Raw genomic sequence first — 19,704 nt, 5'->3', positions numbered from 1 at the left:
TCAAAAGCATACAGATTCCTTCAGATCCTGCCTCCCTGCCCTTTTCTGCCCCTTGGAGGCCACTCAGCTAAACTGAGGTCATTCTTCCCATAACACACCTTCCACCATCCCTCCCCCCTTTATCCACTCTTGCTTACGCATTTAAAGTTGTAGGGTTTTTCTACAAACTGAATCTGCTGATAGGAGTTAATAAGCAAACCTTGCTGGGGGGAAGAGTGCCTATGTGCAGTTATAAAAGATGCGTGATCTAAGGGGGAGACAGCGAACAGGTGGCCAGAGAGGCAGTGGTGGACACGCCAAAAAGAAAAGAAGAAAGGGAGGGAGGAAATGAGCAGCTGGGCATACATTGTGCTGGAGACCACCACCACTCCCCCAGCATGCAAATGACTGCTCAAGCTGGCCCCCCTCACCAGCCCCCCTCACCAGTCACCATCAGGACTCTGGTGACTAGGAAGCTGCCTGCCCTTGGGCTGGGCTCCTGCTTGGTGATGCCAGCCAGGTGGAGTGTATGGGAATTTTCCAGAGCCGCTGAAGGCAGGCAGGTTCGCTAGCAGAACAGGAGGAGACTCAGGGCCGAGGCAGAGATAATGAAAGTCACCATGTTCTTCAGCCAGACCTGGATGATCATACCCTGCATGGGTGGGAACACGAAGGTTTTCAGCCTGATCACGCAGGAATACAGACCATGTCAAATCTTACCTTTGAAATGAATTTTGACACAATGTTCTTGGGTCAAGTTGCTTATTCCCCTCTTCCTCCCCCCCCCCCCCCTGCCCATAACTCAGTCTGGCCCTTTACAATATAGGAATAATAAGGAGACCGACCTACGTTACAACAGGGGTAGTCAACCTGTGGTCCTCCAGATGTCCATGGACTACAATTCCCACAAGCCCCTGCCAGCGAACGCTGGCAGGGGCTCATGGGAATTGTAGTCCATGGACAGCTGGAGGACCACAGGTTGACTATCCCTGCCTTACAAGGTTGCTTTAAAGATTATTGAGCGAATGATTCTCTAAAGCTCTTTATATAAGTGCTGTATTCTACAAAAATATGTCTGTACTGAGATAAAAAGCCAATTATCTCAAAATTAGGCACACTGCGCATGTATGTATTAACGTCTCTCAGTGAGCTGTCAACAAACTCATGGCAGCCGTAGGATTTTCAAGGCATGAGATAAGCAGAGATTGCTCATCATTGCTTTCCTCCATTCAGCAACCCCAATTTTCCTTGCTAGTCTTCAATCCAAGTACTAACCAGGGCTATCCCTGCCTCACTTCAGAGTTCTGATAAAATCAGGGTGGCCAGGGCTATTCAGGCTGCTATGCTTGGCACAGATCATGCAAACTGAGAAAAATGTGCCAATATCTACTTATTTGGGGAAATATCTTCCAGTTCTACAACTCATAGGGAAGGACCAAGTGACTATGCCAAGCACCAACACCCAGCCTCATAGCTTTTGAAAATGCTACAATCTTTCTTCTGAAATGTCACCAAACATTAGCAGCGCACTTTCAATATAGCCCTGAATTCTAGAAATATGGTTAATCTTTTTTCAAACTGGCATTTTTAGAGTACCCCACTCCTGCATGCAGGTGTGCTTTGGGTTCTTTGCAGCAGGACAGAATACTTGCAGCAGCCTTCACTGTCCTTTCAATGAAGATCCCACTCCTGACACCAGTGTGTACACTCCCAAGTACACACCTACGCAGCTCTTCCTCAAGGTTCGTTTGGCGGCGGGTCGCCTGAACTAGCTGAGACTCGAGGCAGCCCAGCTGGGCTTCTTTGGCTTGCAGTTCCTGGGCCAGGCGCTGGCGGGCTCGTTCCGTCTTCTCCCGGGCTTCACCCAAGCTCCGGTTCTGCTGCGAAAGGAGAGACCACGAGACTCTCTCTTCTTCGTGCTGAAAAGGACAAAGGGAAGAAGAGCTTCGTAAAGGAAGAGTTGCTATAGGCTCTAAAGTTGTAGGGACATTCTTCTCCTCCGAAATATCACAGCCAGGGCTTTGTGCCTTCTGGATGCACACACATATATCGCATTGAATGTCCATATGATCAAATGAGACATATTATGTATATTTGGAAATAAGATTTGCAATATCTCCTTCCCCACCGAACTGTGGGTGAGTGTTTGCTTGGCAGATCCCCCTTGGTCACTGGTGAGGGGCAGGAGGCAGAGGGTTGCCAGCTTCAGGTGGCAAAATTCCTGGAGATTCAGGGATGGATCCTGGGGAGTACAGACACCTCAGTGGAGTACAGTGTCACAGAGTCCACCCTCCAAAGCTGCCACTTTCTCCAGGTGAACTGATCTCTGTAGTCTAGAGCAGGGGTAGTCAACCTGTGGTCCTCCAGATGTCCATGGATTACAATTCCCATGAGCCCCCGCTGGCGTTTGCTATAATTCATGGGAATTGTAGTCCATGAACATCTGGAGGACCACAGGTTGACTACTCCTGCTCTAGAGAAGAGTTGTAATTCTGGGAGCTCCCCAGGCCTCACCTGGAGTGGGTGGGATTTCTAAGTTTTTCTCTGGCATCTTGAGGTCTAGGGTCCGGAGTTTTGATAAAACTCAGAACTGAGAGTCTTTAGCTGCAATGCCCAGTTCTTACTGTGATGCCCAGTTAACCCATGGACTCACCAAGCAACTTTTGAAAAGCCGTTCTCTCACCTACCCCCAGGGTTGCAAGCTCTGGGTTGGGAAATACCTGGAGATTTTGGTGATGGAGGCTGAGGGGGGGGGCATTGAGGAGGGACCACCCTCCAAAGCTGCCTTTTTCTCCAGGGGAGTTGAGCTTGGTCATCTCGAGATCACTTCTAATAAAGAGAGATCTTTGAGTGCCACCTGAAAGCTGGCAACCCCCACCCACCCCACCCCCATCAGTAACATGGGAAAATACTATCCCTGGCCTCCCTTGCAGGGAGGATTACTGAAATAATGAATATGAACACTTGGGAAATATAAAAGGACTATGCATTGCAAAAGCTGGGGCAGCTTATCAGGCACAAATCCGGTTTCGATCCTGGCCTAAACAATTTGTATGGGTTTTAGCCACACACTGGGTGCATCTCCCCATCTGAAATTTGAGTGGGCGACTGTTTAAAAGCGGAAAATCCATAAATATAAATGTAAAGATGGTTCTCAGGTAGGCTTGTGAAGAATAAAACAATAAGGCATTACAGAAAAGCCCTGCAGTATAAAGCAGCATTAAACCCACATCAGAGTGAGATTTTTAAAAAGCAGATGTATAAAGAAAAACAAAATTGGTGCCAAGATAATATCAAAGGAGGTTATTCCACTATTGGGGAGCCACCACAGAAAAGTCCCTGTCCCACCTGTCACAGCCTGCCCAATTTCACAGATCACATTCTCAGAAGATGACCTCAGAGAACAAGCAGGTATAAGGTGACCAGATTTTAACATTGGTAAAGCGGGACACCATAGACTGGGGGTGGTCTTGATTAAAAATTTGGTCTATATGGAACAACAAAAAGTTTCATAGAACGCAAAGACAACACATGTAAAATGCTTTGGGAAAATATGACGAAAGGTGCCAAGTTGAGTCAGATCATGAAAGTCCAGGTTGTACACACAAGCTGGGCTACAGACTCTCTAGGACAGGGGTAGTCAAACTGCGGCCCTCCAGATGTCCATGGACTACAATTCCCAGCGAATGCTGGCAGGGGCTCCTGCGAATTGTAGTCCATGGACATCTGGAGGGCCGCAGTTTGACTACCCCTGCTCTAGGAAGTAGGAAGCCTTAATGCAAACTAAGATTGCCAGGTCCCCTCTGGCCACTGATGAGGGATAGGGGAAAACTCCCTGGAGATTTGGGGATGGAGCAGGGACCTCAGCAGAGTACAATGTCAAAACACCCATTTTCTTCAGAGGAACTGACCTCTGTAGTCTGGAGATGAGCTGTAATTCTGGGGGAATCTCCAGGCCCCACCTGGAGGCTGGTATCCCTAAATTATTCTTCTACCACCCCCTTTTTTTTTTTACAATGCATAGATAATACTGGCCTACTTTATAGGGAGGTTGTTAGAGGACTACCTAAAAGTAAGCATACTGAGTTTTGAATGCTACAGAAAAATGTGCTAGCTACTAATGTTTCATGGGTGAACCAGACCTGCAGAAACATCTTTTGTGGGCCCACCCAGTAGACAGGGCCCAACTTCTCTGCTCTGCCCTTTCCGGTTACCTGCTTTCTCTGCTTGTGCATCATGGCCTCCAGAGTGTCCAGCTGCACCTGCTTTTGCTGGCGCTCCTTCTGCACGCGCTCCAGGCGCTGCTCCACCTCAGCTATGGCCTTCAGGGCCTGGGCTGGCAGCCCCATCTTCCATTCTTCAGCCGGCCAGCTCATGATGCCCACAGTGCCCCGGCTGGGCCTGCAATCAGGACAGCGATGTGAGGCCTTCTTTCCCCCCACTCCCTCTGTCCTCTAAGGACAGCTTGTTGGGATTATAACGCCAGCAAGGGCTTAGGGCAGCGTCAGAGCTGAAATCCCTCCTACGTCCGACCGCAGACGGGGCAGAAAAGGGTCACCGGCATGCACCTGGCAGGGCCGTTCACAAGGCCTTCATCCTGCTCTGGATTTTCAACTCTGGTTTGCACTGGAAGCGCCTGGGGTTTCGGCCTTCTTCTCAGGATTTGCAGGAAGAGCCACAATGCAGGGCGAGGAACAAGAAACCAGGGAGGATGCTGGTCTCCCCAGGACCGCCTTCTCTTCCAGTTTGAAATTTTAAGCCAACCCTTTTTTTCCAGCATGCTCTTCTGGTCTCCTTCCTTTTTGTGGGAAAGTATAAATGAAGGGCTAGGGCCACAACTGGGGGCATAAAAAGTATATTCTGGAAGATTGTAAGGATTAGAAGAGTGTATTACTAATCCTGAAGTTAGGCCTCTTTCTCTAAACTTTAATGGTCTCTAACTCTTACTTCAACACCTATAAGCTCCAGGGCTGCCCCACTTCAGCACTGGAGCCTCAAGAGAGCTAGAAACTTGACTCAGGACTCTGAAGCCATAATTTAAGTTCAAGTAGGACTGTGCCACCAACTTCAGGAAACTCCTGTAGATTCGAGGGTAGAGCCTGGGCAGTGTGGAGGGCACTCAGAAGAGATGAGCTGCCAGAGTCCACCCTCTGAAGTTGCCATTTTCTCCAGGGGAACAAATCCTGGCAGTGTGGAGATCAGTAGTAAGCAATTCTGAGAGAACTCCAGGCCCCACCTGGAGACAGGAAATCTGGGCTTCCAGCTCTGGGTTAGGAAATATCTGGAGATTTGGAAGGTGGGGTGGGTAGGTTTGGGGAGGAGAAGGACCTCGGCATGGACCTCAGCCATAGAGCTCACCCTCCAAAGCAGCCATGTTTCCAGGGCAATAGGTCTCTGTGTAAAAGTGGCCAGTCACTGGCAGTCCGTTGTTGGACAGACACTTATCCTGGATGCTTGAGGCTGATCCTGCGTTGAGCAGGGGGTTGGACTACATGGCCTGTCTGGCCCCTCCCAGCTCTATGATTCTATGATTCTATGAGATCTCCAGACCCATATAGAGGCGGGTAACCCAAAGTACCTTCCCTCAGTTTAGTTTTATTGCAACCAACCTTGCAAGCTTTGCAATATCAGTAGAGGTTCACCAGCACATCTGCTTCTGGTTCAGTTTGGTATCACTCAGAGGACATTAAAGTAGGCGTCCCAATTACAGTAACTTCCAGGAGTGGGGAAAGCAGTAGAATCCAAAAAATGTGGGCTGATAGAGCTAGCTTTACAAACCTTGGCCTTGTGTTTAACAGGGCTGTTGTGACAAGCAACACCTAGAAGTACGATAGAATTTCTCTTCACCATTTTCTGCAGTCTCAAAAAAGGGCCTTCACATTGACTGAAGCATACTTTGGCTCCTGCAGTCTCACACTGAATGATAGCCAGTTAGGGTGGGCAAGACTGGATTTCATACACACATTTGTCCTCCTTGGTGTAGCCAAAGCATAAAGGAAACAAGCAAGTTGCCGGTAAGATCTAGCTAGGTCAGACAGAGGCTGGCCAGTCCTCTGAAATTCATTATTTTGGTTTCCACCATTAGCTGTCTGGAAGCTTTAGCAGTTTCCAGGAGGGTAAAAACAAGGGTTAATCAACGATGTTCACACGGATGCTTTACAAGCAGCTTTTTAAAAGTGTGTTCCTGTATTGTCAAACTCTTTCACAAAGCATTAACCCTTTGCTTAACTTATTCTGTTCAACTTATTTCCCCCAAGGCATTTAACTACTGTATTAAACACAAGAGAAGTGTCTACGTACAACTTGTTTGATAGAAACAAGGGGAAAAAAGATTATATCTGCTCTTTTCTTTATTCCACCCTTCTTTTAAAAAACATAACAACTCAGAATATTGTTCTATTCTGGCTCTTCCCTCCTGTTTTAATTTCACCACAGTTCTTCAAGGTAGGTTAAGCTAGAAGTCTGTGACTGACCCAAGATCACCCAAAGGGTTTCCTGGGCTGGCCCAGTAACTAATGAACCATATTTATTCCTTTATCTACATTTTTTCCTTGTAGCTTGAGATACCTTCACATGCACATGCATGAAGCTCCCTTATATTGAATCTGACCTCTAGTCTATTCCAGGTCAGTAATGTCTACTCAGGCTGTCAACTGCTCTCCGGGGTTCCAGGCAGAAATCGTGAGAGACAGTGTGGTGCTGTGGTTAAGGGTGGTGGACTCTAATCCAGAGAACTGTGTTTGATTCCCCAGTCCTCCACGTGCAACCAGACCTTGGACTAGTCACCGTTCAGTTAAGGGCAGGGGTGGCCAAACTGTGGCTCTCCAGATATCCATGGACATGCTGGCAAGGGCTCATGGGAACTGTAGTCTATGAACAACTAGATAGCCACCATTTGGCCACCTGTGCTGCAAGGTTTTCAAGGCAAGAGATGCTCAGAGATGGTTCGCCATCGTGTTCCTCTACAAAGCAACCTTGGACTTCCTCTCTCACCTCTTACCCAAGTACCAACCAGGGCTGACCCTGCGTAGTTTCCACGATCTGACAAGATCAGACTAGCCTGATGGATCCAGGTCAGGACAGACTACTGCTATTCGATTTTTACTAAAACAATGTTTTTATTCATTCTTCCAACGACTAAAATGGTACCTTGCTTTATCGACAGCTGTTTTGACCAGCTATCGGGATAGGCGGGAATATAAATGTCCTAAATAAATAAAGAGGTGGGATTTTAAGTTTTTTAAAGCCGTTTTTAAAGGCATTTGCCCAAAGAACATGATCCAGTGTTGATCCCAAAAACTGGCCACAAGAAGGTTTGTTAGTATATGAAAGTGTCTGCAGATTTCCATTAATCTGTGTGTGTGTGTGTGTGTGTGTGTGTGTGTGTGTGTGTGTGTGTGTGTGTGTAGAGCTCCCAGCAAGGGGCAAGTGAAAAGCAAAGATGGCTTACCATCACCTTCCTATCCAGAGCCTTCTTAGGTGGGCTCACTTCCAATTGACAAGATCAGGCTATATCAGGGGTGGCCAAATTGTGGTTCTCCAGAGGTTCATAAACTACAATTCCCGTGAGCCCCTGCCCTGGGCTATACCATGAAAGCTTTCCTCCTCACCCATCCCTACTGGAGAGCCAGTTTGATGTAGCGGTTAGGAGTGCAGACTTCAAATCTGGCGAGCCGGGTTGGATTCTGCACTCCCCCACATGCAACCAGCTGGGTGACCTTGGGCTCGCCACGGCTCTGATAAAACTGTTCTGACAGAGCAGTGATATCAGGGCTCTCTCAGCCTCACGCACCCCACAGGGTGTCTGTTGTGGGTAGAGGAAGGGAAGGCGACTGTAAGACCCTTTGAGACTCCTTTGGGTAGAGAAAAGCGGCATATAAGAACCAACTCTTCTTCTTCTACATGACCACATGACCAAATATTTCCATCATAACTAAAGACGTTTTCCTTCCTCCTCCTGAAGCTGGCCAAATGCCCCCCGGCTGCTCTGGAGGGGTAGATAGGAGACAAATCAGTGATGAAAGGGGGGTTATGTTATGCTGTGGGGGGGAAGGGAAACACCCCCCCCCCAACTTCCATCAGTAGAAATTAAACCACAGAATCCAACCTCTTCTTTTAAACCTCTGTTCCACTAACAGCAGCAGCGCTTTCTTCCGGGGCAAAGAGCTTCCCTTTCATCCAAGGAAGGCTCCTTATGCCTGTGGAAGGTGCTGTTTAGTGGAACAAAAGTAATTTTTTAAAAAACCATCAAGAACGACACACACAAAAGATGCTAACACAAACAGACTGTATTGTAAGGGGGTGGGGTGGGGGGGATGGAATCAGCACCAAAACTGCAGCGAATCTAGCATAGGACAAAAAAAAAGGTTACTCCCAAACACTGCAGCTCCAGCTCATGGGGTGGCGGAAGGGGAAGAAGGGAGAGAAAAACCCCACCCCAGTTTTGCCAGAATTCTATTGAAACAATGACATCACAGGTAAAACTGCAACCCCGCCCCACCCCCCCAAGCCCCTTCAATTAAAGTGCCAGAGTTCTAAGTATACTACTGGTATTCAGGAGGTGGCAGGTGGGCAGGGGGGAGGCATGTGGCTCAAGCATCGGGACCCAAAGTGCCAGCAAATGACCGACCAGCCCCACAGCTAAGGGAAAAAGCTGGATCCCCTGGCTACACAATTTGGGGAAGGGGCTGCCGCTACAATGCTCCTGGTGTCCCTGCCTCTGCACTGGCCGACTTCCAGCATCGGTAAGAATCCCCCCCACCCGGCTTCTGGTCCCCTTCCCCACCCTCCCACATTCCTCAGTTTTGTGGGGTGGAGTAGAGGCTGTGGTGGTGGCTGCCAGAAACCGCCGCTTGCGAGAAGAGAAGGGGGGCCGTGGGAGGGTGGCCCCTGAACCAGTCCTGTTCGCCGGCGCTGCTGTGGTTGATAGAGCCGTACCAGCTTCCGCTGCCCAGCCGTCCCGACAGGCTGAGAGAGAGAGAGAGAGAGAGAGAGAGAGTCATTGTTCAGGCTTCAGCAGCATGCTCGGGTCAGGAACCAAGCCTGCGTGGTGGAACCTCCAGTTTTAGGCACAGTCTACCTCTGAATAACTGTCGTTAGGGAGCTGAAGGGCAAGGGAAGGCAGTTTGGCATTGGTGTTTGCCAGAGAAACTGGGTGGGCCGGTTTTGACTTTTGTCTTGGGAGAGTTTGGGGTGGGAAAGCAGCTGGAGCCAGTTCTCCATCTAGATAGTCCAGAGTTCCTCCGTGGTTACAAAGGGCTGGAATCCTTAGGGCTGCCCAGATCCCAGGGAGGAAGAGCGGTTACCTGCTGGTCAGTCCTTCACTATCACGCTGCCCAGGGTGGTCAAAGAAATAGGAACGGGAGACTCCAAGATGCCGGTTGAAGACACGGCTGGCACTCTATAGAGGGAGGGAAAAGGCATTATTAGGAACCTCTCTCCTCTGCCCTTCCTTTCCTTCCTGTCCTTCTGCCCAAGCCCTGTGACTTGCAGCATGGCCACTCAGCAGCTTGTACGCAGTGGACTGAAACCAACCCTCCTGTCTGCCCCAGTAGACACAGCTGTAAGAACATAAGACGAGCCCAGCTGGATCTGACCAGGGAAGGTCCATCTAGTGCAGCATCTTGTCTCACACAGTGGCCAACCAGTTCTTCCAGAGGGTCCACAACAAGGCCTAGAGGCAAAGACCTACCCCTGATGTTGCCTCCTGGCACTGGGATTCAGAGGCTACCTGCCTGTGAATACAGACAGCTATATTCTAATCCAGTAACACTTTAGAGACCAGAAAGATTCTCAGGGTGTCAGCTTTTCTGAGTCAAAGCTCCCTTTGTCAGACTCTCTTTGACAGCTGAAAGCTCATACCACAAAAAAAAAATTAACGATTATGGATTTAATTTGAGTCAGTGTGTTGGCATTAGTGCCAATTTGATCAGCCCTGCATGCCAGAGGAGAAGACTACGGTATGAAGAACAGGCTAGTCCCCTCAATGCTGCAAAGATCCACATAGTTTATTTTACTTTCCCTCCAAGGTAATGTGGACTAGAAACTTGCTCTTTAAAAATGAAATGGAACATTGCCTCAGATTTTCAAACTTGATTCCATGCCTTGTAAAACGCTTGGAGCCAGCAAGACGCCTGGAAACCCTACCCTCATCCCACCCAACTTCAGGCCTTGCTTCCATCCTAGGCTGATCTGGTTTACTCCCCTCCAGCCTCCCTTTCTCACCATATCCTGAGCGGGCCGGTGCACCCGGAAGAATCCGACCAGCAACGCAGTGGGCAGCAGTTCCCAAATGAAGAGGATGAGGCCAAAGATGATGTATCCTTGGTCTCCTAAGTCTGTGATGAGATCCGCCTGAGAGGGGAGCAGACAACAAGGCGATCAGATCCCGGGTGGAAAGTGGGTCTCTGACCCGACACCCCCACTCTCCCCATTCTGGTATCCCAACTCCATGAGATTTCAGGGACAGGAGCCACGTGCTATGGCAGAAGGCCAAGAAAGGCGTGCCGAGGGGTCCCAGGTACAGCCCTCAGGTAGCTGACAGCAGGGGTAATCCTTTTTCTGCCTGTGACCCTGGAGAACTGTTGCTGGTCCAAATGGGCAACACTGAGGTAAACGGCTAACTGACTGGTTGTCCCTGGCCCCAAAGAAGTCTGACTGCCCTCGAGCAGGGTCAGGACCTCCCTGGCCCCTGCCTGGTAGAATGAGCCCCATAGGGGTCGTCTATCTTGCAAGCTCATTCCCCCCTAAGCCCACATCTGTTGGGGCCGGTTGCAGTTTATACTACAAGGCGAGGAAGAGGAGGAGAAAGAGGAAGTAGAAGAGTTGGTTCTTATATGCCATTTTCTCTACATGAAGGAGTCTCAAAGCAGCTTACAGTCGCCTTCCCTTTCCTCTCCCCACAACAGACGCCCTGTGAGGGAGGGGAGGCTGAGACAGCCCTGAGATTACTGAAGAAGAAGAAGAGTTGGTTCTTATATGCCATTTTTCTCTACCCGACGGAGTCTCAAAGTGGCTTAGAGTCGCCTTCCCTTTCCTCTCCTCACAACAGACACCCTGTGAGGTGGGTGAGGCTGAGAGAGCCCTGATATTCCTGCTCAGTCAGAACAGTTTTATCAGTGCCGTGGGGAGCCCAAGGTCACCCAGCTTACTGCATGTGGGGGAGTGCAGAATCGAACCCGGCTCGCCAGATTCGAAGTCCGCACTCCTAACCACTACACCACACTAGCCCCGGAACACGTGCCTTCTCCTGAATCAGACCCTTGGTCTTTTGAGTGACTGTTCCGATGGACAGCGGCCCTCGGCTTCCTTTTGCTGGGGCCATGCTGATCTGCTCTGTATCGTTCCAATTTTAGTTTATATGCTGCCGAAGCGAGCTCAGACAGCAGCTCTCCGTGGTCTCAAGTGGAGGACTTTCACATCACTTACTATTTGATCCTTTAGACAGGAAATGCCAGGGACTCAACCTGGGACCTTCTGCGTGCTTAGCAGGTGCTTCAAAGTACTCTGTAAGACCGTGGCTGGCATTTCAGAGGGGAGACCTTCCCCTTAAGAAACATGGCCCAGATGATCTGCAGTCCCGCCCTGCTCCACACGATGCAGTCATACGTACCTGGTCCGATACGTTGTACCAGTCGTAGTCGAAAGAGTCGAGACGGGTGCGGGAAGAGAGAGCCAAGGCTGCCAGGTTGTAGCACGCTCGGCTGGCGTACAGCAAGACGATGGTGCCCCCCATGGCGGCTGTTTGGCACAGGGTGGTGCCCTGCAAGGAAAGAGGCGGGCAGCTAAGAAAAACTGATGGCCAAGGGGTTGACCTATGGAGTTCACTGCCACAAAAATCCTTGGGGCATCTTAAACACGAGTGAGTTAATTGTAGCAGCAGCCACTTTGTCCGAAGCAAGAAATGGTCAGAAGAACACGATAGTCACAGAATCATAGAGTTGGAAGGGGCCTCTAGGTCATCTAGTCCAACCCCCTGCAGAATGCAGTTCTGCTGGATGAGGCCGAAAGTCTATCTAGTCTAGTATTTTTTCCCCCAGGATGGCCAGCTCAGATGCCTTGGGGAAGCCCACCAGCGGGGGCACAATAGCAGTTTCCTTCTTCTTCTGTTGTTCTGGTATTCACAGATGCACTGCCTCTGGACATGGAGGTTCTCCACTTAGCCTTTGTTTAAAATGTCATAACATCCAGCCTCATGAAGAGTTCTGGTGAGCTTTGAAAGCTTGTCCAATGTTGTGTGCCCCTCGGTTGGTCACTTATAAAAGGCACCGCAGAGATCTCGTTATCTGGATTTTGCACAGACCGATACGGAGACACAACTTTCCCCCAACTTTCATGTACTGATCTAGTTTGCATTAAGCCACTGAAATGACAGCGGCCATCCTGCAGGCGAAAACTAGGCTGCTCCTGTTCCGGGATTGCCAGCATGAGGCAATCAAGTTTGCGGCCTTGGGGTTATCGAACATGGCAGCAACCAAGGTCACCTAAATTAAGTTATATGCTGAATACGGAGAAGGAAAAAAAACCAAAAGAAGCCAGGCAGTTCAAGAGACGGGGGTGCATGCGTCATGGGGCTCCCCAGAGCTCAGACAAATATCAGATCTAATTCAAATAAGCAGCAGATTCAATTGGTGCAGCTGAACCCCATTCCTAGCTAGCCAATGCTGGTAATGAATAGGTGCAGCAACACTGACAGTCTGCCAGCCTAAGGGATGAATAGCTTCTGCGACGTGATGAATGTGCTAAAGTTAGCATGCTAACTGTGTTAAAGCCAATGCAAAAATGGTATGTCGTGGTATTTCTATTTTTGTGGTTTAAGGGGTTTTTATGGGGTTTCATATTGTAATTTTTATAGGTTTTATAGTGTAAACCGCCACAAGATGGCCAGTCATGAGTGGCAGGTTAAAAATATAAATAAACTTAAAAATGCCAACAGATTGACTACAAAAAGCTTTATTCAGAACGAGTTCCTAGGTATAAAACCTCATTTTCATATTTTACTTCCTCAGTAAACTTATCTCTTAATTAGGATTTTTTCCAGGGATACAAACAAAGTCTTCAACCCACTACCTCTTATATTTTATATACCTCATACTTTATATTTTAAGCCATACAATTTGGGTCTATTAGTATCAAAGGTCCATCTTATAAATGACCCCAGATTGACTGCAGCAGAAGGGTTAGAGGGACCAGAGCCTCCAAATGCTTTTGAGGGCCTAGGGTAGTCCACAAAAGTTAGATCTGCAAACCTGCTCTTCCATCAAGAACATTCGGAACGTAAGAGGAGCCCTGCTGGATCAGACCAGGGGCCCATCTAGCCCACCATCCCGTTTCACGGAGTGTCCAGCCAGTTTCTCTGGAGGTTCAACAACAGGGCAGAGAGGCTGAGGCATTCCCCTAATGTTGCCTCCTGGAACTGGGATGTAGATGTTTAATGCCTCCAAACATGGAAGTTCCCTTCAGTCACCAGGGCTAGCAGCCACTGATAAACCTATCCACTCTCTTGTCTTTTCTGGAGGATGCCCCAGCCATTCCTGGGTTTTGCTGACCCCAGGTTCCTCCAATACAAAATTTGCTAAGGAGTTCAAAATAAGAGACCTTTAAAGAAGACAAGTTGATTTTTATACTCCGCTTTTTCTCTACTCTGAAGAGTCTCAAAGCGGCTTGCAATTGCCTTCCCCTGCTCTTCCTGCAACAGGCATCCTGTGAGGCAGGGGAGGCCAAGAGAGCTCTGAGAGAACTGCAAGTGGCCCAAGGTCACCCAGCTAGCTGCATGTGGAGGAGTAGGGAATCACACCCACCCTTAACCAGAAGACAAACCGAGGCCTCTTCCACCACTCTAAGCACGCACACTGAAATCTGAGAGCTGGGTTCTGATACCCAACATCTGAAGAATATCAGTTTTCATTGAAATTCTTGAAGATGTCTGGGTGATGCAGATAGATTAGATTAGATGGATGGATAAATCTCAGCATGCAGAAGGGGAACTGAATAGGAAATCCAGCTTGAGCAAGGAGGAGGGGAAACAGGACAGAGGATATTCAACAGTTTCTATAGCTCTGTCTTCCCTATAATTAGGCGACTTGAGACTCTCAGCACAGATTTAAAATGTTCTGTTTAAAAATAAAATAAAAAGACTGTGGGGGAAAGTACAGTGGGTTGAATTCCAGAGACCAGTCCATGAGATGGTAATGCTTCACCCCCACACATGCACACCACCCTTGGTTCAAAGCACATTCCTTCTCTGGAGCAAGAGGCTTGTCTCTTGCACTAGAGTAAGGCGGCAGATCTGTGAGATCCCACCCTCCATGTACAAGTGTGCTTAATTTATACCAGCTGTACAATCTTTTAGTGCAATAAGATGAAATGAAATGAATGAATGAATGAATGAATGAATGAATGAATGAATGAATGAGCTTGCATCTTTTACATCTCCAATCAAATCCTGATATACTCAGTCCTGTTGATCGTATTGGCTCACGCGTTGCAATTCAACTTGAGCCTCCGTGAGAAACACAGACTGTAAATAACGTCAACAAATAAAAGAGAAAAGGGAGGCCGCGGGGCCCCACCCACCTCCCTCAGCCTCAGCAGAACCCACCTTGGCTTCCAGATAGATCCGAGTGGAAGGGGAGCCACGGGCCACGAGGCAGAGACACAGCGCAAGCGAGACAGCCCCCAGCACAAACAGAGAGTCGTTGATGAGGACCCGTGCCAGAACCACAGCCCAGGGCTCTGCCCGGCGTGCCCGCACTAATACGGCGCACGCCACGTTCACCACCAGGAAGAGGATGCTGGCGCCCAGGCATGCCCCCCGCACTGCCAACCTGGGAAGGAGAGGAAAAGAGGGAGGAAGTAAGTGATGGCACTGAATGGAGAGCCCTGCTGGATCGGAGGAAAGGGCCCCCCAGCCCGGCACCCTGTCTTCAATGGAGGCTGATCAGATGCTTCTAAGGAGCATGAAAGCAATACTCATCCCCAAGAACCAGGCATTCAGAGGTATGCTGCCTTTGAACATGGATGCTCTGTTTACAGGACAGCAGCTCGCTGGCCTCTCTCCTTGGCCCTGAATTTGCAGGATCTCCTTAGGAAAAATGTCTAAGCTCAGGGGGCCCCACTGGAAGCACAGATGCTCCAAACCAAACTTTCTCTTAACATCCTCCCCCGCCCTTCATGTTTGCCCCACATCTTTGCCTATCCCCCTGCCCCCAGCAGGAGGGAACGTGTGGGAAGGGAGGATGTGAGTGTTATGATTTACACAAACGAAACTGGACATGCACTGGATACTCACAGGCCTCTGGTCAGTTCAGGGCGGTATTTTGCTTTGGCCTTGAAAACCACCTGTAAAGGGGAGGTGGGGGGGAGATTAGCAGAATACAAGATGTGGAGGTGAGGAAGGCAGCTGGAAACAACTGATCTGCCATCCGTCCTGCCCCAGGGCCCAAAGCTCAGGATGATATAGGAGCTCAGTTCCGTCGGCATGGCTGATCCTGACACAGACACATTCCCCCTGGCATATAAAGCAAAGTGCGGCATCGTATTTCAGGGGCAGTTAACCTGTGGTCCTCCAGATGTCCATGGACTACAATTCCCATGAGCCCCTGCCAGCGAATGGAAATTGTAGTCCATGGACATCTGGAGGACCACAGGTTGACTACCCCTGTCGTAGTTAAAGAGCAGCAGGCTCTAACCTGGAGAACCGGGTTTGATTCCCCCTCTGGGTGATCTCGGGCTAGTCATAGTTCTCTTAGGGCTGCTCTCTTAGAGAAGTTCTTTTAGAGCTCTCAGCCCCACGTACCTCACAGGGTGTCTGTTGTGAGGAGAGGAAAAGAAAGGTGTTTTTAAAAGCTGCTTTGGGGCTCCCAAAAGTGGGGGATAAAAAGACCAGCCGTCCCACTTCTTCTAAAGCGACCCATGGCAGAAGCATCGCGTGCACGCTTGACCACTCCCAAGGTCCAAGGTGACCTGCCTGCTTGCACAAGGCCCACTACGGTTGGGAAACACCAGCAAGTAACTCATTCCAGAAAAGTAAACGGACCAGCCCAGATATGGAAGTGACCTTTAGAGTGGTGCTGTGGGCTACACAAACATAACTCCTCCAGTCTGTTGGTGGATGGGAGGGGAGGCAGAGCAAAGCCTCTTCCAGATCCCCTCTGCCTCTGTTGAACTAATCCTTCTTCTAGTCCGGCACAAATCAGAAACAGGGTGACTGCAAAGGCTTTGACTGTGGCCATGGAATTGGGTGTGGATTTGGAGGAAAGCCCCACCACTGTTGTTGTCGTCTCCCCTTTAACTTCTGCCTGTTTCCAAGGTCTGGCAAGACTGGGCTAGTTAGGACTGGCACAACAGGGTACTTCTTAATCATGTTCAAAGTCAGCCGCAGACAGACTCAGGAACCTTTTACACCAACCTTGCAAGGTAGTTGACCTTTACAACCACCCCAACAACTTACTTCACAGATGGGAGGCTGAGGATAAAAGACAGCAGTGCCACCCAAGTATAGCCACAGCAGAAGTGACATTCAAACGAAGAGTTTGCCACTTCACAGCTCAACCACCTAACCCTGATGCACAGTCTCTATCAACAAGAAACACGTTTTTACTGTGGAACTCTGATTTTCTGCAGTTCAGGCAGCAAATGCCAATTTCAAGAGCCCTCAAGTAACCAAAGATGCAGACATACACTCACTGCCGTTCCTAGTACGCCCATTTCACCGAACCAGAGAACGCAAGGATTTTGAAGCAAACCAAAAATTGAGTCCAATGGCACCTTTAAGATCAACATAGATCTATTCAGGGCGTGCACTTTTGAGTGCAGGCACTCTTCCTCAGACAAAATGGGTCATGAGAGTCCAGATATAAGGCAAAAGAAAAAGTGACAAATCAGTAAACTCTGTCATAATACCTAATTTATGCAGTATGGTAATTCTTTGCTAAAACAAATTCTTTGTTGGTTTTAAGGGTGCCACTGGAGTCAATTTTTGTTCTGCTACTTCAGCCCACTTGATTCAAGGATTCTGAAGCTGATCCTACAGCCTTCCTATAGCCCCTCCTGTGCTCCTGTTTGCAAACTCTTGCCAAGAAAGGCCCTTCCACTCATTCTACATTGGCCTCTTTACCCACAAGCCAGCAAGGCCAAGACCCCCCTCCACGAGCATTTTACCTGGGCAAAATAGAGGTTCATGAGGGTCAAGGTGAAGAACTGCAGGCAGACCGGGCAGCAGTAGAGAAGCCAGAAGAAGAAAGGACCCAAGTGGTTGGCCTTGCGGGTGTTTCTGAAGTAGAAGGAGAAGAGGGTGGTGCGCAAGGCGGCCCAGAAGAGGCAGAGGAAGAGGAAGACAGTCTGGTAACTGAACTTCTTGTGGCGATAGAAGAGAACCAGCCAGAGCTGGGCGTAGACCGAGAGGAAAAGCAAGGCGTACAGCGCCGTGTACAACGCCGTGAGCCCAACCTTGACCGCAGGCGGGAAGGCCGGCGTCAGGCGGGATGCTGGCACAACCGCACTGAGGTTGCTGAGGGCTTTCTCCATCTCGAATGCTGCCGGCTGGGCCGGGGGCGTCCCCGATTCGGCTAGAAGGGAGGCATTTCCAGGTGCCGGCTGGGCCTCAGCTGAGCCTTGCTGGCTTAGGCGGAGGAGTTGCCCCCAGCTTCGCAGGGACGTCGGTTACATCCTTCAAGTCGGTGGGCGGTCGACCCTTTCGGCAGATGAATCAGGGCCTCTGGGCCAGTTCCATGGAGGGCATAGACAAGCGCAGAGGGTGGCCCCTTTGGTGCCCACCCGCCCTCTCTGCTACGAAGGCATAGAGACGAGGAGAACCGGATCCCAGTCCTCGGTGTGACAGCCACCCTGGTCACTGCAAGTGGGAAAGCAGGTCAGACACCAGTTAGGCCGAGAACCCCTATAGGAAGGGGGGGCTGCCCCCCAATGTAGGATTCCTTCCAGATGGAGGTGAAACCCCCCTTTATAGTCCTGTACCAGCAGCCAGCCCAGCTTCAAGACTTCTTAGTGCCTCCCCCCTGCTGTTCCAGGCACTGGTCCCTTATCTCTCAGAGGCTGGGGTCGCCGCCCACCCGTTCCCGAGCCCCTTTATCCTGTTTCCTCCAGTTCGTGGCTCCCTTCCCCCTGCCTCCTCCAGGTCCTCTGACACCGGGGTCCCTTGGCTCCCTCTGCTTCTCCAGTTTGGGGGCGCCCCTGAGCCTCTCCCGGATGCCTGGGGCTCTGGGCCGGTTCTCCTCAGGCGCCTGGCATCCCCCTGCAGGAGGCCCGGGCCTCCCAGTCCCGCTCTTCCCAGTCTCCTGGCCTCAGGCCTCGGACGCCGGGCTCCCTTGGCTGCGGCTCCCCCTCCTGATGCCTTCCACCTTCGGCCGCCCCCGGACGCCTGGGTCCCGGGCTCCTTTCCCGATTCCCGGCCGCGGGCGCCCCCCCCCCCCTCTCGGCTGACTTTCCCCCCCAATTTGGGGGAGGAAAGTCCCCCCCGGCCTAGAGCGCTCCCCAGCTGCCCGAACTCTCGTCAGTTTCCCGGTTACGCAAAGAGCGTAAGCCCCGCCTCCCCGTTTCTCACCGGCTTGGCGGGCGGCTCACGACGTCTCCCTCATCGCCGGCCGCTTCCTCTGCGCAAACGACGCAAGCAGCGCTGTGAATGGGACTGAGCATAGAGAGTTCTGGGTAGATCGGTACGGCCGCTTCCGGCCGCCATCTTAACTGTGGGCAAAGGGGGGGTTGCCCCAGTTCTTTTGCCAGTGTCGAGAGAAGGCGGCTGAGATGAATGTTTTGCCATTGTAAAATTTAGAGTCCAGGGGCACCTTAAAGACCGACCAAGATTGATTCAAGGCGTGAGCATGCATGCACACGAAAGCTCACGCCTTGAATCAATCTTGGTAGGACTTTAGAGTGCCCCTGGACTCTAAATTTGTTCTGCTGCTTCAGACGAATCCGGCGACCCGCTTGGATCTGTCTTTTCCCCCTTATGCCCCGCTAAGGATTCCATGAGCCTCTACCCAGGAATTAGAGCACACGGGAGTCTCCCCCCCCCCCAGTCCCCATCCGAAACAATTAATATTTCAGAGGATGCTCCAGTTCCCTTGGATCCGGTGCGACAGCAATGGCAACTGCAAAACTAAAGCCGACGGCGATGGATTATCGCATAGGCTTTGGCAATAACATTTGGCTATGACACAATAGCCACAGAGACAGACAGAGAGCGAAAGAGCCCCTTGGAGACCCACAAAGATTTACTCAAGGCGTGAGCTTTCGAGGGCAGGCACTCTTCCTCACACTCAATGGACCACCATCATAACTGTGGCGATATAAGGCAAAAGCTAATTATGGCCAATTCGCAAACTGTGTCACAATATCCAAATTTAAACCGTACTATGCCAATTCCTTGCCAAAACAGAGCGAAATTGTAACTCGTTCGTTTGCTTACTTACATTTTATTTTATTTACATCATCACAGAGCGCATAGTCAGCCTTTCCAACACATCGGTTTACACCGGAGAGGAAAAAGGAGCAGCGCGATCCTGACGCATCCTTCTAAAAGCATCGCTTTCAAGGGGATTTAGCCCTGTTCAAGATTACGCATGCCCTATCCATGCAGCACGCCGCAAAGCTGCGGGAAAGTGGAGCAAAGGAATCTCGAAACTGGGGAGGGGGCGGGGAGGACGATGCCACAGGAAGGCACATTTGCATAGATAATTTCGGTGATCCCTGCGCTCCTTTCACTGGCAA

At 50.2% G+C, this 19,704-nt stretch overlaps 2 protein-coding genes and 1 pseudogene across 4 annotated transcripts in view; all 3 read right to left on the bottom strand.

The window, feature by feature from the left end:
- LOC143831130 (uncharacterized) overlaps positions 1 to 5,409 on the bottom strand; it is a 30,818-nt gene extending 25,409 nt beyond the window's left edge. Inside the window, exons 1-3 of the mRNA XM_077324221.1 lie at positions 5,338 to 5,409; positions 4,194 to 4,380; positions 1,702 to 1,898 (exon numbers count right to left, since the gene is read on the bottom strand). Coding sequence (XP_077180336.1) covers positions 1,702 to 1,898; positions 4,194 to 4,355 — 359 coding nt within the window. The 5' untranslated portion in view covers positions 4,356 to 4,380; positions 5,338 to 5,409. The remainder of the gene's footprint in view (positions 1 to 1,701; positions 1,899 to 4,193; positions 4,381 to 5,337) is intronic.
- Positions 5,410 to 8,252: 2,843 nt separating this feature from the next.
- GPR137 (G protein-coupled receptor 137) lies at positions 8,253 to 19,607 on the bottom strand. Of its 3 annotated transcripts, XM_077324208.1 has the most exons (9): positions 19,407 to 19,607; positions 18,539 to 18,622; positions 17,140 to 17,830; positions 15,269 to 15,318; positions 14,579 to 14,804; positions 11,591 to 11,740; positions 10,204 to 10,332; positions 9,285 to 9,379; positions 8,253 to 8,946 (listed from the first exon to the last, which is right to left on the bottom strand). In XM_077324208.1, the coding sequence occupies exons 3-9, from the start codon at positions 17,503 to 17,505 to the stop codon at positions 8,778 to 8,780; spliced, it is 1,185 nt and encodes a 394-aa protein (XP_077180323.1). In that variant the 5' UTR covers positions 17,506 to 17,830; positions 18,539 to 18,622; positions 19,407 to 19,607; the 3' UTR covers positions 8,253 to 8,777. The 3 variants fall into 3 exon arrangements, with proteins under 3 accessions (XP_077180323.1, XP_077180324.1, XP_077180322.1); XM_077324209.1 differs by lacking the exon at positions 18,539 to 18,622; XM_077324207.1 differs by lacking the exons at positions 18,539 to 18,622; positions 19,407 to 19,607 and having other exon boundaries at positions 17,140 to 18,472.
- On the bottom strand, positions 11,283 to 11,357 carry LOC143828071 (U6 spliceosomal RNA; annotated as a pseudogene).
- Positions 19,608 to 19,704: the final 97 nt, after the last annotated feature.

Source organism: Paroedura picta, chromosome 1, assembly GCF_049243985.1.
Source record: "Paroedura picta isolate Pp20150507F chromosome 1, Ppicta_v3.0, whole genome shotgun sequence".
NCBI lineage: Eukaryota > Metazoa > Chordata > Lepidosauria > Squamata > Gekkonidae > Paroedura > Paroedura picta.
This window is presented reverse-complemented; position numbering and strand designations above follow the sequence as displayed.

Excerpts from the sequence above, each read along its gene's own strand:
- GPR137 (XM_077324208.1), bottom strand. The coding sequence starts at position 17,505 with ATGGAGAAAGCCCTCAGCAACCTCAGTGCGGTTGTGCCAGCATCCCGC. Across the intron at positions 15,319-17,139 it reads TGAACCTCTATTTTGCCCAG|GTGGTTTTCAAGGCCAAAGC; the intron begins GTAAAATGCTCG and ends TCCCCTTTACAG. Across the intron at positions 10,333-11,590 it reads GGTACAACGTATCGGACCAG|GCGGATCTCATCACAGACTT; the intron begins GTACGTATGACT and ends CTCCCCTCTCAG.